The following is a 16910-nucleotide window of genomic DNA, read 5'->3' as shown; positions in this document are numbered from 1 at the left end:
CTGTCAACAACTCTAACACCTTCAATGCTTCCGACGGGTGATTTCGCCTGAAGATTCTCTGGTACCGAGTTTGTGAGGAGTCGATGAAAATTTGCCGGTACATTTTCGACACATCAACGGCGAAAACGTAGGCACGGGTTCGGAAACGTAGCACGATGCTGAACAGATCACTTTGGCTGGTTGGTCCTGTCATCAGCACGTCATTCAAAGAAAGTTCGCTAGCCTTGGCTGTCACATCAAACACAACACAAAGCTTTGTGCTGCTACTGGATGGCTTCAAGATACAGTGATGCGGAAGGTAATATGTCTGGAGATCAGGAAGATCTTCTTCTTCCTTTATTTCACGGCAGTGACCCAGTGATTGGTATTCGTCGATGAGTGCCTTATACTGAACCTTCAGGTCTGGATCTCGTACCAATCTCTTTTCCAATAAAAGAAATCACTTCAACGCCAGGGATTTGGAGCTTCCCTATTGGTTTGCTGATTCCCTAAATGGTAGCTGTACCATAAATCGTCCTTCCGCGTCACGACGATATGTTCGCTGGAAGTGTTCCTCCAGTCGTCAACGCTGCTGGCTCGCCGATATCTTCTTGCTCGAAGAACCGCTGCAAGCACACTTCCAATCCATCGGTCACAGCTAGGTTGGCACACACACACTGGAGAATTCTCTTCCATTTCGTCGTACGAGCCAGCTACGACCCATCCGAACTAGGTTCAGTTTCTTCACAACGGAATCCGACAGCAGATTGATCTGCGATCCAGAGTCCAACAATGCTCGAACTTGGTGGATGTGGCCGCTTCTGGAGAGAACGTTGACCATCGCTGTCATTAGGAACACCTGCTTGGTTGGCGGACGAAATACACTCGAACAGGACCCGTTGAAGGGCTGCGTCACTGCTGGTACTGGATTCAATTCGGCTGGCTTGGGCGGCTCATTCTTTCTCACCTCAGGGTTCTCTCGCTGCTCAAAGTGGACAAGAGTGTGGTGTTTTCTGGCACATTTTCCACAGGACTTTTGAAGGGTCGTGCACTTGAAGTTCGGATGCTGATCGGTACAAAAGTCACACACACACATACTCCGGTATCGCTGTTGCTGCATGCGAAGATTTGGACGATCCACCCTTTGATACAGCATTCTTGGCGGTTGATACTTTGGAGGTTGCCAAAGGGGTAGTGGTCTCACAGCGTTCCAAAATCACGCACCGCTGCTTCAGGAACTCAATCACTTGTTCATACTCTGGAAGCGCTGATTGATTGGTCGAAGCCTCCCAAAGTTCACGGGTCTCTTTGTCCAACGCGCGTGTCAGTAGCGTTACCACAAACAACTGCGACATTCCAGTTAGTTGCCGGTTGAACTTGACTAGGTTGTCGACGTGACGGGTGCATTCATCGACTAGTTTCCGTAGACCCTTCGACGATTTCTTTGGAACCTTTTCCGAAACGCTCCTCTAGAATCTCCCAAGTTCGTTCGTAATCGTTGTTCTGAAGCGTCTCCAGATCAATTACACCCGCGGTATCACCCTTCAACGAGTTTTCCAGGTGGTACAATTTAACGGCGTTCGATCGTTGCATCATGTCCTGAAACAAGGCCTTGAAGCGCGGCCATGCTTCGTAACGACCATCGACGGTTGGAGGGGGAGCACGATATGACTGCGTTTGGATGATCAATTGATCACAGGTTTGTTGTAGATTTGGCGGTGGGTTTGTGGTCGACATCGATGGAAACGGTACGGGTACTGACACGAAGGGGGCGTCACGATGACGGAATTAAATTACGGTTTGTCACGTTGTCAAAGCCACGTGAACGCTTTTTCGCGCTGTCAGCCACGTCAACACAGAGTTTCGACCCATTGAACAATTTTGGGCAATTGTCAAGCAACGACTTAAGCGAAGCTCTAGGACAGTCAATAGTGCTAAAAAATGCCTTCAAAGTGGAAGAAACATGCTTCGCATCTTCAACTGTGCGGAATATGATCAGTTCTATTAAGAGAAAAGTTCGAGATATTATCAGAATAATAGAAATGCAATAATGTAACACTGTGAAACTGAAAGCTGAATAAAAATACTGCAATCCTGTCATTTAGGAGTTTTTCTGCGAGTTTTTCATTCAGACCTAAGTTCAACCCAAACTTTACTCCAAATTAATGTCCTAATTCAAACTTACAATTAAGCTGAAATTGAAGTCCAAATTCATGTTCAAATTCAAGTTAAAATTCAAGCCTAACTCAAAAATTCAAGTCAAAATTCTAATACAAATTAACCTACAAATTGCTTGCCCAAACTAAATCCAAATTAGTCAAAGCCGTTCGAATTCAAGTTCAAATTTCAAGCAATGCGCAATGGATTTGCTGGCGTCATCACAAGATAAAAATCCTGGCTACATTATCAAAATGTACGTAGATTTGGAACTAAAATTGATGATTTTTTTTTCGTTTCTAGTATCGTTATAACAGAAATCTAGCTCAACCGATTTTGCTCTTTTCAGTGATCTCTCCGCAACAACTGTAGGTAAGTGGAAATTACTACGGAAAATCGTACTTTGTTGCGAATCATCTACATACCTCCATAGCGTAGGTACACTGCTGTACCTTTCTCGTCGATGCTTGAGGCCATTCAACCGATTTTTCTCTTTCTAATGTTGATCATGCAGCAGTCGGTATCATCCTCAATCTACCGATCTTTGGAAACTGCAACGTCCAGCATGCTTGTAGCCAACATCTATACGAAATCTTCTTGGAGACCCGAAGCTGTTCCGGTTGTTATTTAAGCAGGTTTTCTACTATTTTTCCGTTTTTGCACTCTGAAGGAGCACTTAATGATCCGCCTTTCTATTAGCAATCGTCTCCAGCTTCGGAATCCACAAATTCCACTGTGACGCTATTGGGGCGTTGTACCACTGTTTGGTCGAATTTGAATAGCGACAGTTTGCCAGGTAGGATCTGTCAATCGAAAAAGGTATAAAATTTATATCTGGGAATTCGTCTGAAATGGACCTTGCTATACGCTTCATCATCCACAATAGCACGATCTTTTTTTTTGCAAATTTCCGCGTTAGTGCTTCTTTGAGCGCTGCCGGGTTTTCGTTCGCCGTACAATTTGTTCCTTGAAACTTTTCAGACCTACTTTCAATGACAACTTCGCGTTCGGGTTTGTGAAAAGAGCCACCACTTTCGAATGAGTTTTCCGATCAGCGCTGTCTGTGCCTTTTTTGCTTCTTCCGCGGGAGTCCCGTCCAATCGCACACCGTGAAAAGTCGGTATAGTCCGGGATCTTCTGTGCGAGTGTGTAGGAACGATCCGCGACGCACTTTTTTTGACGGCGGTGTCGACGCTATGACATAAACAAGAAGAACTTTCTTAGACAACATACGCCTACTGTGTGATTCTATGCACTACTAACTTATAAAATTTTCCTGTTCAACAGTTTCTTCTATTCATGGCATATTCTATCGCTACGTATCGTACTCGTTTGGTCCACAGAAAAAAATAACTAAATCGCGATGAAATTTAAATTAAACCAAACTACTTTATAGTGCCCAGTGCAATTTGAATGGAACTTCACCAGTTTCGGAAGGAACGAACGTAAATATGAGGAGCCGGATGCTGATGTTGAACGAGCGCTAGAGCGTAGAGTGACAAAAATTAAAATGTAAAAAATATTGCGAAAAAATTCTATCTCTTTAAGGAATTGATGTGCACTTCCAGAAGAAGGATGCAAATTGGTTTAGTTTAGTAGTGTAATGGGTGAGGGGGGGGGGGGCAGGTTTTGTCCTACATACATATTAAATATACTCAATATAAAGCGCGTTATGCGGTGTATGGAACGAGCGAGAGCGAGAGAGAGAGAGAAAGAGATGTGAAAGAGAACCGATAAATTAAATCTACTCTAAAGTTTTGGTGTTGCATAACAGTGAGCTGCTGAATTTATACGACTCTTTTTTGTTTAATAATAATTTCCTTAAGTTGTTTGTTACTCCTTTTTTTTCTCGAAGTGTGCTGCTTTTTGCTTGTTAAATATTACATTTTCTTTCTTCTTTTATGACGCAATTATAATAATTGAAAGTTCTCTGTGTGTTCTTCTTCAAACTTCGTTTCTTTTTTTTCGCTGCACTAAAATAAAACTATTATTAAATTTAATCGAATTGTGGATCTCACTACGATTGTTGGTTTGTTTTTTGTTTGTTTTATGGCAGAAGTGTGTGTAGGAATAGTTGGCTTTAGATTAATAGATTTTGCAGGTTTGTTTTTTTTTGTTGGAAAATGTAGGACCCGATCGGTTTAAAACCATCTGATAAATAAGACAGAGCTCTACAAACAACTTTGTTTTTTTTCTTCCTAACATGTCTTAGAGTACAAAATATTAGTATTAATAGAAGGATTGTTCGTGCGCTTATCGTTCCGGAAACAGGTTCTTTTTTTCAATTAATTAGATGCTCTCTGTCCTATATAGTCTTTCTCTTCAACAACTTCATTTAGTTTTTTTTTATATTTTTTGCATTATTAAAACAAAAAGAGGAAGAGTTTTGATTCACGTTTACACGTGAGTGGTTGCTCAGTCTGTGAAACTTTAGTCGGAAAATTTAACTGGAAAACAATCATTGTTTTGCATTTTCCTATACAGTTTTCGAAACGTCAACTAATTTGTTGGATTTGTCGATTGGAAAAGTTGAAAGACTGTTTGTGGCTAAAACGATAAACTAGGGAACTAATTTAGAGGTGCAATTTGTTGGCCTAGTTTACAAATACTTAATCAAATCAATGAAACGAACCAAATACGAGATACGGTAAATCGGTTTTGGAAAACTAGATGACACTCGTGTTTTTTTGTTCACTTCTTCTTCTGCTCGATTAGAGTATATAATAGAATAGTAAAACTTTTTGGCTTAAACAATGACGTATATCATCTCAATAGCAACGAGTACGCGTTTTACTTTTCAACAGGTTTACATTTAAAATATACATGTTACACACACACATACCTACATACATCCATACATACAGACAGACAGTCAGACAAACACGTAAAAAGGCTGTGTAGTACTTTTAAGTTGAAGGTTCGCTTACGGATCTAACCCAAGTCACAATGGGGGTTTTATTGCACGCTTACAATGGTTTTAATGACCCAAATTGGTCATTAAAACCTTCATAAGAGTTCAATAAAACTTAAATTGTTACATGAGATTGCTATACAAATGTTTTCTCTGTGTATTTTAACTGTTGTTGTATGAATTAAGAAAGGAAGAAAGATATAAGAAGGTGGGATATTGAACTTCAACTTTGCTTTTTTTTACACAATTACTATAGGGAAAATTGTGTAAAAGTAACATAAAAATTGGAAACTAAAACAAGTTGAAACGTTACATACATACAACAAAGGATTACGACGACCACGACGACGATCACGACGACAACGATGACAACGAAGGCTACCGTTTTACAAACAACGTTTTTTTTTCTTTTGCTGTTGTTGTTGTCTCACATACACTGTGACCGTGTGTGTGTGTGACGGTGTTTGTTTGTAGTTTAACAATATTTTAGGATAGTTACGCCCATGGTTTTGCTTGCTGCATTTATCAGTAATATTTATATAAACGGATTTACTGCGTTTCGCATGCTCTCTAGATATACGCCTATCATTATCTGGTATTTATCTAGATGATTTAGATTTTTTTTCTGTTTTTTTTTGTTTGCAGTTGTATATCGGGTTTGTTTTTCTTTTTGTATAAATATCGCTAAATTATTGATCTAATAATTTCTTGCTTTGCTTCTCACCTCTTCACTTTGTAAAGAAGTACAATACTAAATTGACACATTTATTCGCTAATCCTATGAATTACCTCTTTTTTTTCTTCTCTTGGTTTCTATTTAATTTGTAATTCGGCGTCTGGAACAACAAAGCGCCGTGTGTGTTTTGCAATACTGCAATACTGACTTTGATTCGATCGTAGAAAGAAATGCTTGGCTATGTTCTTCTCCAGAGCAAATCATTATTTTTTAGTAATGTTTTCCATCAAATGCTAACTTGTGTATAGTATTAATTGCCTTACAGATTAGAATAGTATCCTTATGTTTTGTTCATATCACTGTCAAGATGCGCGATTTTTTGTTTTGTTGTGTGTTTGCTTATTTTGCTATCTTTTCATGTCTCATCACTTTCGGTTTCGCTTTTATCAAGCAGTAAATTTATCATTGTCATCATTTACCCGACTAAGAATTTTTGCTTCCTCCACACTACCTCTAACTTGTTTCCGCTCGATCGCAGAACAGAACCCGTACTCATTTGGTGAGAATGAGGGATCTCAAAAATGTAACAAAGAATAAATAAAATCGAGAAGAAAAATCCGCTAACTACAAAGAGTCATGTCAACCGTCAACCTCCGCAAGCTTAGGTATCCTTGCACTTCATCTTCAGCAGCGGTTCCTTGAGACGATTCGGTTCTATGAAACAGGACCGAGATCGCAGCAGTAACCGCTAGTTGGACGACCCGTTGGCGTTCTTCTGGCCGAGCGCGCCGCCGGTGGTGGCTCCGGTCGAGCCCGAGTTGGCGTTGGCGGAATTTGCGCTCGAGGAGATGAGTACGTTCGCCTTCGACGCTTCCCGCTCGGTGCCGTAAATTTTGCCCGCCTTTTTGGCCATCGAACCGAGCAGCTCTTGGCTTTCCTTGTGCGCTCCGCGCAGCGAGAGGGCCCACTCTTTGAGGCCGATTTCGTCCTGCAAGAAGTAAGGGAGATTATTGGAGTAAGTGGGGAAACTACAACCAGGATTCAGAAGACTGAAAAACAAATTGAAATAAAGACCTTATTAAAATATAGAAATAGTTCGGACGTTTCAGATTATGTAGAACAATTTCGGATTTGGACAAGGCGTCCCAGATATGCAAGTGTCCCAAAAAGTGTCCCACAAAAGCCATAACGAAGTGATGTTTTGTAGTACCGAAAAGAGTCTGCCCTATTGAAAACCCCACAGAGCAATACTACAAGTACTATTGCTCAAGAATTCGTGAGTTTTGAATTATTTATGTTTCCTCGAAACTAAAATTGCAATTTACTTCGAATCCAATTTATTTTTCTTTTTTGTTTTTGCAACTGGATTTAATGAAAGTTGAAATTGGACTCGACATTTGGAATGATTTAGACTGAATGTTAGCTTTAGACATGACATCAAACTCGGCAAATTGAAATTGAGCTTGAAAATGAGCATAAATTGGATTTAAATTGGATTTGAGCTTAGACTTGGAATTGGAATTCAAATTGTACTTAACATGGGACATGCAAACAGATTTTAAATTTAACACGACATTAGACACAAAGTTTTACTTGAAATTAAAATTGACACTTTTTATCTTATTCGCTGTCACGTTTTACCTCTTTTCCGTTCTGCTGTTTCCCTTTGCCAGTCCAATTTTCCACTTTTTATTCCGTTTATTTCCATTTGTATCGTTTTTCGTTGTTTATGATTCCATTTTCCTTCGTTTCTCGTTCTATTTTTTCTTATTTTCAGTTCTGTCTTTCATCATGTTTTCATCATATTCCGATTTCCTCTTTTTTATTCTGTTTTAGACTCCCTTTTTCTCTTTTCTCTTAGGTTTTCCTTTTCTATCTCCCGTTTTTCCTCTTTTACTCTTCCTTTTTATTTTACCTTTTATTTGTTTTTTCCTTTTTCTTTAGCCCATTTTCCATGTTTTTTTCTCTTCTTTTTCTGTTCCATTTTCCAGTTTTTTTTGTTCCATATTTCTCCTTTTACCATCCCGTTTGACCTCTTTTTTCCCTTTCCTCTCTCGGTTTTCGTCTCTCATTATTCTTCCTTTTATTAAAGTGGAGGACCGTTTGGGGAGAAGAATGGTAGACTGTATGAAACTGCGAAACTTCGGTAGCCCTTGATCTGCCTAGCTCACCCTCGCCCGATGCCGGTTTCACCCTATCACAGTTAAATCGTTTCTGCAATCATAGGAGTCTAGTGCTGGGATCAGGGCTTACCAAGCTGCCCCCTTTGGCAAGTATCCATCTTCTCGCGACGTTGCTCGACCTGATATCGCCTCCCCTTCCAGCTCGACGTCAGTAGTTCTATCAGCCACCACATCGCAAGTTCTTCTATACTACTAGAATATTGGTGGTACCAGCTTGCTTGCAGTGACACATGCTACGATATCAATGCTTTCACGGAAACTTGGCTGAAGAACAGCACACTATCGAAGCAGCTGTTCGCCGACACGTACTCGGTTTATCGGCACAATCAGACAGCCTTAAATAGTAACAAAAGCTCTGGCGGCGGAGTTCTTTTGGCCGTGCGCTCCTGCATCAAATCCTGGCAATTGAAACCTCCCGAAATAACGACGGTCGAGCATCTGTGGGTAGCGATATCGACTCAATCTGGAACGGTTTTTATCTGTGTCGTATATTTTCCACCTGACCGTATCAATGACAGCAGCGTAATCGACAAACATGCACTCTCCCTCGAATGGGCTGTCTCTCAAATGGAAGCTACTGATAGCATTATTATTGTGGGCGATTTCAACTTCAGCACAGTTTCGTGGCACAGCGATACGAATAATTTCCGCTTTCCTGACTTTGCTCGTTCCTCGTTTCGTCCAGCTTCACCGTCCTTGCTTGATTCATATTCAACAGCCGGACTGAGCCAGCTGGATGACATTTTGAATGCAAATAACCGTTTGCTTGATCTGTGTTTCGTAAGCGAAGAATTAGGGCAACGTTGTTCTATTTTGCAAGCCCCAACACCACGTTTCAAGCATTGCAGGCATCATCCACCTCTATTGTTGACACTGGATTTGAAATCCGAATATCGCTTTTTAGACCATGCTGAAACCGTCTATTACGACTTTGAAGCTATGAACAGTTTTTTGACTAACTTGGACTGGAATTCGTTACTCACGTTAGTCATGACGTTAACTTTGCTGCATCGACCGTTTGTGGCATCATAGTTTACGCGATATATCATTGACGATGGGAGGTTTCCCCGAGTGCTGGAAGGATTCCTTTATTTTCCCTGTGCACAAAAAGGGATGCAAAAGAACCTTTGCTAATTACCGTGGTATTGCTACCTTAAGTGCTGTCTCTAAGCTGTTTGAGCTAATCGTTCTGGAAAAGTTGATGCGAGATTGCTCACACTGCATCTCTTCTGACCAGCATAGATTTATGCCAAAGCGCTCAACGACAACCAATATAATTGCCTTTACATCGTTCAGCATCCGTGCAATGCAAGAAGGGAATCAAGTTGACGCCATATATACGGACCTTTCTGCAGCTTTTGACCGTATAAACCATGAGACAACTATCTCTAAATACCACGATTTGGGCATTCACGACAATCTGCTGACTTGGCTTCGCTTCTATCTCATCGGCAGAACTATGTCAGTCAAGATCGGCGAATACGTATCGTCACCCATCGTAGCAACTTCCGGCGTTCCCCAAGGCAGTCATTTGGGACCGTTCTTGTTTCTGCTGTACATGAATGACGTGAACATGATCCTCAAATGTTCGAGATTATCTTATAAAGTACAGTAAAAAGCCCTAATGACGCACATCTCTTGCAACAGGATCTGGAGACCTGGACCTGGAGATCTGGATCTGGAGAGATGTCACTATCAATGTGTCCAATTGCTCGGTCATCTGCTTCGGTCGCAAACGTAACATGTATTTGCACGATTACGCCCTTCGCGAGACGCCCCTAAAACGCGAAACAACTGTTAAAGACTTGGGAGTCTTGCTTGATTCGAAACTAACGTTGAAGAACCACATTTCTTTCGTTGTATCCAGGGCTTCCTCGCAACTAGGATTTCTGTTCCATTTCGCGAAAACCTTTAAGGATGTATATTGCTTAAAATCTCTATATTGCTCGCTGGTTCGTCCCATGCTGGAATACTCCGCCATTGCTTAGTCACCTTTTTACCAAAATGCAATTCATCAGATTGAAGCAGTTCAGAGGACATTTATTAAGTTTGCTCTGCGACACCTACGCTGGCGTGAGCCACGTAACCTGCCGAGTAACGAAAGCCGATTAATTTAGAACCGCTGGAAGAAAAGCGCAATGTGGCTAGGGCGTGTTTCGTCGGCGATCTCCTTCAAGGAAATATCGATTATCTTGAATTGCTTTGTCGCCTAGATATCAACACTAGAAGACGTAATCTTCGTTCGCACGGTTTTCTCGTCAATTGTCATTCAAGAACTAACTATGGCTTACACGAACCAGTGCTTAGTATGTGCCGGGTTTTTAATAGCTGCTATGAAGTGTTTGATTTTAATCTGTCTCGTGAAAACAATAAGCGTTGTTTTAAAAGATGTTTGTGCTAGGTTAGTTCATATATGTTTTAATTAGATATTTGTCATTAGGATTATACTTCTTCTGTTGACTATAATAAATGTAAATGTAAAGGTAAATGAGGCCAAAAACATATTGCGTAGTTCAACTGGTAAGTCTAAACTGGTCTAAAGGCCCAGACACAATGCATGCGGATTTTACTATGTTGCGGAAATTTGACATGGAAACCCATGGAAAAACTGTCAAATTGCCGCAACGTAGTAAAATCCGCAGGGATTGTGTCTGGGCCTTAACCCACACTCTCTCGGTTTGCGCCCAAGTGTTTTGACAATTAAACTATCAGCACACGACACTCTGTAGTAGATAGTTTCACATCTAGTTTCCGTCCCTCTAGTCTAACCATTTGTACGCACGCACTTGGGCGCAAACCGAGAGGCTGTGGGTTAGAGTCTCACTTACCAATTGAACTACGCAATACATTTTTGGCCTCATATCGAACTTTCGCAGTTTTATCCAGTCGACCATTCTTCTCACCAAACGCTCCTTTACTTCAACAACAACAAAATAGTTTACGCTGGACCGCAACAGAGCCAGAGACAGGTAAAACAGATAATTCTCCTTTTCTCTTTGGTTTCCCTTGTTTTCTGTTCCGTGCTTCCATTCATGTCTCGTTTTTCCCTTTCTGTTTTGCTGTTCATTGTTTCCTCTTTCCCTGTTCAATTTCTCTTCTTTTCCTGTCCCGTTTTTCGCATTTTTCCGTAGTCCTAAATTTCTTCTGTTCTATCTTTCGTATTTCTTCCTCCGTTTATCTCCGTTTCTCCTTTTTTCTGTTTTTTTTGTCATTTTTTTTGCTACTTTCGGACTTTGTTTCTTTATTTTACGTCCTGGTTTTCGACCTTTTTCGCTTTTTTACTCCTTTTCTATCTTAATTTTCGTTCGTTTTTGCTTTCATCTATTCCGTTTTTTCCTATTATGATCTGCTTTTCCTATTTTTTAGTCACGTTCTATTTTTCTATTTCCGTTTTGTCCCTTTTGTTTTCTGTTTACAGTTTTCTCCTCATTTTATTTTCTTTCTGTCCCGTTCTCTTTTTTGTCGTATGTTTTAATGTCCAGTTTCCCTCATTTTATGTCCCTTTTTTTCTTTTATGGTTCTTTTTTTGTTTGTTCGATTTAATCGACGTTTTTCGGCGAAATAAATATGAAGATTTTTAAATACCAGTTAGTCCGTTCCGGGGTTAGTTTCGACCTGCTGCTGGTCTTCGCTCATCATCTGCGGACAACTTTTTCGTACGTTTCTTTTTCTGCAGAGCAGTGTTTTTGCGCTTTTTGTGCCGTTTTTTCTTCTTTTTCGTACCGTTTTCTTGATTTTTGTTCTCACTCTTCTTCTTTTTCCTCCCGGGCTTCCTCTTTTCGTATTGTTTTTTCATTTTTTTCTGTCCCATTTTTACTGTCCCTGTTTATTATTTTCCTTTTATTTTTCGCTCTATTTTTGTAATTTTCTGTACCGTTTCTCGTCTTTTCTCTTCCCTTCTTCTTTTGTTTTTTGTTTCCAGTTTTCGGCTTTCTTCAACTCTTTTGGTTTTCCATTCTTTCTCGATTTTTGACGTTTCGACTGTTTTGTTTTTTCTTTTTTACATGCTCCGGTTTTAAATATTTCTGTAATCTTTATTCCGTTTTTGACACTCTTTCTTCCTTTGCTCTTCGATTTTCTTTGTTTATCTGCCGTTTTCTCGTTGATTCAACTTTCTCCTTTCTCTATTTGATTCAACTTTCTCCTTTTTTTAATTCTGTTTGACCTCTTTTTCCTGTTTTTCTCGTTTTTTTATCGGCTTGATTTTTCTCTCTCGTTAGTCTTCGTTTTTGTTTAGATTTCTATGTTTGTTGTTTTCCGTGCCGTTTTCCCGTTTTTTCCTGTCCCGTCCTCCCTCTATCTGTTTCATTTCCCCCCCTTTGCTCCCTTGTCTATTCTTTTAGCTGTTTTCTCTTTCTTATCCCGTTTTTTAACATGTTTCAGTCCGGATTTTACTTTTGTTTTACTCTTTCATGTGTGTTTTTCCCCATTTCCAGGGCCGTTTTCCTGTCTCGTTTTTTGTTTTCCCCACAACTCCTATTTTTCCCCATTACTATTTTTCATTTAGAGTAAATTCTCGTTTACTCTCAATATGTCCTGCTTTTTCTCGTTTTCCGTAACCTTCTAATTTTTCTTCTCCACTTTATCCCGCTTGTCTTCCGTTTTCATATTTTCTCTTCCTTATCCTCTATTTTTTGTTCTTGTTTCTTAATTTCCCACACCCGTATTTTGTCCTTTTCTTTTCTTCTTTTGCTTTCCTTTTCTGTCCATTTTGTCAGATGAAAACAAAAAAAAAACAAAAAAAAATTAAAAAGGAGTTAATGGGACAGTACATAAAAAACGAGATTGGAATAGACAAAAAATGGAATAGAAAAAAGAAAAACAAGGGGAAAATTTGGATCGAAAAGGGCGAAAATCGGTACAGGAAAAGAAAGAGGAAGACGGAACGGAAAAAGAAAAAAAAATCCCTCACAAAAAAGGTGGAAACGGGAAAGAAAAAGAGTGAAAACGAGTCTAAAACTGAAACTGAAACAAGAGAAACTGAAAGAGAATAGAAAATTAATGAGGGAGAGAGGGAAAAGAAAACCGATAAAGGGAAGAAAACGGGAGATAAAAGGAAAAAGTTGAGTATGGGAATGAGATGGGAAAATAGAATAGAAAAAGGAGAAAAGAAAAACAGGAAAAACCCAACAGGAGGCCCATCGAAAAGGGTAAAACTGGTGAGGAAAACCAGAGAGTAAAGCGAAAAAAAACGCCAAAATAGAATAAACGTGACAGAAAAGAAGAGAAAACGGGACATGTAAAAAAGGAAAAACGGAGCAAACGAAAAACATGAAGGAGGAGGGTTAGAAAGATTTGAAAATTGGAAACGATAAAAAGGAAAGGAAAGACGAAAAATGAGAAAGAAAATTACAACAAGGGTGAAACGGGCGGAAGCGTATGAATCACGCGCTTCAGGCACTGTTTGGTGAGATTCCTCTCGTACACCTGGCGAAAGCTGGGAGACTACGATGGGCCGCCCACACCGACAAAAAATAGGAAAAACAGTTCTGAAAACAAGAAAAAGTGGAACAGTAAATAAAGAAAAACAAAACAATAAAATAGAAAACATGAGACAGGAAAAAGAAAAACGAGAGAAGAAAAAAAACTGAGAGAAAACAGTACAGCTAAGAAGAAAAACCGGAAAAAGTTGATAAACGAGACTATCAAAAAGTAATAAAGGAACGGAAAAAAGTCAAAACGAGAGAATAAGACGAAATATGTCAAACCTAATCTAGTTTAATATTTACTGTCAAGTACAATTTCAAGTTAAACTGCTTGTCCGATTTCAAGTCCTGTTTCAAGTTGAATTTAATTTCAATTTTAAGTCAAAATTAAACAGTGGTTTCAATTCTAATTTCTACTAAAATTAAAATTCCAATTTTAAGCCTAATTTCAAATGTAATTTCAAGTCAAATCTCAAGATCAATTCAAAGCCAATTCAAATCCAATTTCAATTTTAAGCATAATTTGAAATTCAATTTTATGTTAAATTTCAACTTCAACTTAACTTCAAGTGCATTTCCAAGTCTAGTACAATTCCAATTTCTAATAAAATTTCAAGTTCAAAAGTCTAATGGAGACTTCAAATATTCTTTTGAGGCCGATTTCTATGTCTAATTCAAAATTAAATTTGCATTCCAAATTATCCCAAATCCAAATCCAATTGTAAACCTAATTTCCAGTTCAATTTGAAATAAAGCTTCAAGCCCAAATTAGTTCAAATTCGAGTGTAATTTAGTGTCCAATTTCAAGTCCACTTTCAACTATAATTCTTGTCCAGTGCCAACCAAGTCTAATTGCACCCGTAAGTTTGGAGTTTTAAACCTGAATCGGCCAGTACTTTTGATGTAAGTAATAGTAGATTTGCCATCCTACGATTACTCGGATTTCCAGGGCAAAAAATTCTTCTGAAAGGTCTTCCACAATTTTTTGTTCATGGGCGGGCATTCCTCGGTGGCTGGATTCGTGACCAAGTCGAGTAAGGTATTCTGGGAAAAGCTCGACACGTCAAGCAAGCGGTTGTTCATACGAATATTTGCTAGGGACGAAACGCGTTTTTATTTAACTCGTGATGGTGTTTCCAAGATTTTTAGCGGTTTGCTTTTCGATTCACTTTTGGCAAACCCTACGCAATTATCTTTTTCCGAATTTTTGACGGAAAAATATGGGAAAAATTTTTAATTTAGGAGGGTGGCACATATCAGCCTAATCTGTTTCTTTTGTAAAACCATATTCTTCATAGCTCATTTCGCATAACTGAATCGTACGCCGTCTTGAAGTATATGGATAGATGGTGAATCCACTAATTGAATTCTCGAAATTTATCGAAGATCCAGGCTGTGATACCTGGTTCCGCGATGGCAGTAAATCGTGGAGAAAATGGATTTAAAGATTTCAACTAAATTTTCTAAAGTGAGAAAATCGAAGGTTTGCCATATAGCTTTCAACAATATCGTTATGAATTTCACCGAGTTTTAGTGAATAAAAAATATGGAGTGTGTAACGCATTGCCAACTTACCGACATCGTCAGAATCAGCTTGCCATCTCGAATCCCGTCGCGGAACCGAATCTGTATGCATTGCTCATTTTTAAACTGCACAAAGTCGGCCGACACCTCCTCGACCTGATCCATAAACACCAGCTCGGGTTTTGTACTGCCGCTGTCCGTGTGCAGTTCTAACCTGAAAAGTTAATTGGATAGCTTATAGATGGGTCCACCCTTTGGTTGACCGATTGACCGACTAACCTATTCGGATAAAGTTTGGCGTAACGCGTCTGCCAGACCGATGCAAACGAGCCGCTGTACTTCTTGATATACCCATGCAGTATGCAGTCCGAGTCCTTCTCGTCCGCATCGAAGCGTTGCTTGTGCTTAGCCTTGCGTTTCTGTTCCAGTCGGTCCGCTTCGGCGTTGACGGTTTCGAATACGGTTTCCGACACCTCCTGCTGCCATCTGTTGAAAGACAAATTGATATATTTCAAGAAATGTTATCATTTCTATCTTCAACAACAGTTTCACCTTTCCGAGATGGTAAGCGGGAAGTATTTGTAAAGCTCCTGATCCTGTTCAGTCAGTTTGATACCTTTGGTGTCCTCCTCGTCGAACGAACCGATGTCGAAGGCATCCGCGGCGTTTACTTCCCCCCGCGGGGGTATCAGCGGTGGGGTGTACTTCTGATAGTAGACCTGATTCCAGTCGATACCGGTGAAAAATGGATGCGCCTTCACTTCGTCCGCCCTGGCGTCGAAAGGGGAAATCGAATTTTTCGATAGCTCAATTAAACCCATTCGAACTCGACCGAGAGCGGTGCCAAACTTACCCTCCTCCTTTACAGCCTAATCGTTTATCAATGTCCCGCTGCAGCAGTCCCTCCAGCAGGTCCCTCAGTTCTTTGCTAAATGATTCGGGCAGTTCAACGTTCTATCGGATAGAGCCGGAAAAAAAACGGCAATGGACGGTGAAAAGTTTCCACGTTTTATTGCTTCCGCAACCGCACAGTCAGACTTACCATCGTCAGTGTCATCCGGTCGATCTCGTGCTTGTCCTTGGTTTTGTGCTGCCGAAACGGCGAGTGGCCCTTCAGCAGTTTGTAGAGCATGCAACCGAAGCTGAACCAGTCGGCACTGGAGTCGTACGGTGTTCCCTTCGATAGCACTTCCGGCGCCATGTAGCCGTGTGTTCCGACCGAGGCGTGAGGTTTCTTCTTGCTAAAGTCGCAGGCCAGCCCCAGATCCGAGATGCGCACGTGGCCGTTCTCGTCGAGCAGAATGTTGGCCGGCTTCAGGTCCCGGTAGACGATGAAGCGCTTGTGCATGTGCTCCAGCCCGAGGATGACCTAGATTTTTTTCGTTATTAAGGGAAAACCATTATAGATACATGTATAGTTAGGCATTCGTATAATACGAGTTCGTAAATGGAACCAGCGGGAAAATTAAAACGGAAATGATGCAGATAAGGTTTCATTCGATTTTTCGCCTGTCCAGTCCGTGTCCGTGGGGTTTGGGGCAAACGGATGGACAGCTATTTTCACTGACTGAGCGTGAATGTGTGTGTATGTGTGTTTGTGTGGGTGTGTGGGCTTGGAAGCAGCAGTGGCACATGCCGAGACAGAACTGTGGATTCCATTTTATCGTTCATTCGAGGATATATTCCGGCTGCGGAAACATTGTCGAGAGTGTAATCTCTTTTTGATAGGCACACGTGATTCAATCTATATTGAAATTTATCCGGCAGATTTACTGGCATAACATTCTGTAATTGATATATGTAAGGTTTAATCTAGCCGGGATCTTTACCGGCTTTTACCAGTGGGGCCATTCAGGATAATGAATTGCATCTCCTCCCTCGGGGGTGGTTGACGGAAACATCAAGGGAAATGATGAGGTTGAATTAATCAACCAAATTGATGTGAATTTGTCGATAAAATTTTACATTCATTATTTTCAGCCCGAAGACTCAATTAAAGTTCTTGATTTAATTGCGAATCTGTTAAAATTAGGAATAAGTAGTAGATGTAATAG

The 16910-nt window shown here is 40.2% G+C and overlaps 1 protein-coding gene across 1 annotated transcript in view; it reads right to left on the bottom strand.

Annotated features, from left to right (window-relative positions):
• Positions 1–5703: 5703 nt before the first annotated feature.
• LOC128738867 (G protein-coupled receptor kinase 1) overlaps positions 5704–16910 on the bottom strand; it is a 269395-nt gene continuing 258188 nt past the window's right edge. The window contains exons 8-13 of the mRNA XM_053834320.1: positions 15899–16225; positions 15710–15810; positions 15409–15627; positions 15136–15342; positions 14908–15070; positions 5704–6711 (exon numbers count right to left, since the gene is read on the bottom strand). Coding sequence (XP_053690295.1) covers positions 6472–6711; positions 14908–15070; positions 15136–15342; positions 15409–15627; positions 15710–15810; positions 15899–16225 — 1257 coding nt within the window. The 3' untranslated portion in view covers positions 5704–6471. The remainder of the gene's footprint in view (positions 6712–14907; positions 15071–15135; positions 15343–15408; positions 15628–15709; positions 15811–15898; positions 16226–16910) is intronic.

This window comes from Sabethes cyaneus, chromosome 2 (genome assembly GCF_943734655.1).
Source record: "Sabethes cyaneus chromosome 2, idSabCyanKW18_F2, whole genome shotgun sequence".
NCBI lineage: Eukaryota > Metazoa > Arthropoda > Insecta > Diptera > Culicidae > Sabethes > Sabethes cyaneus.
This window is presented reverse-complemented; position numbering and strand designations above follow the sequence as displayed.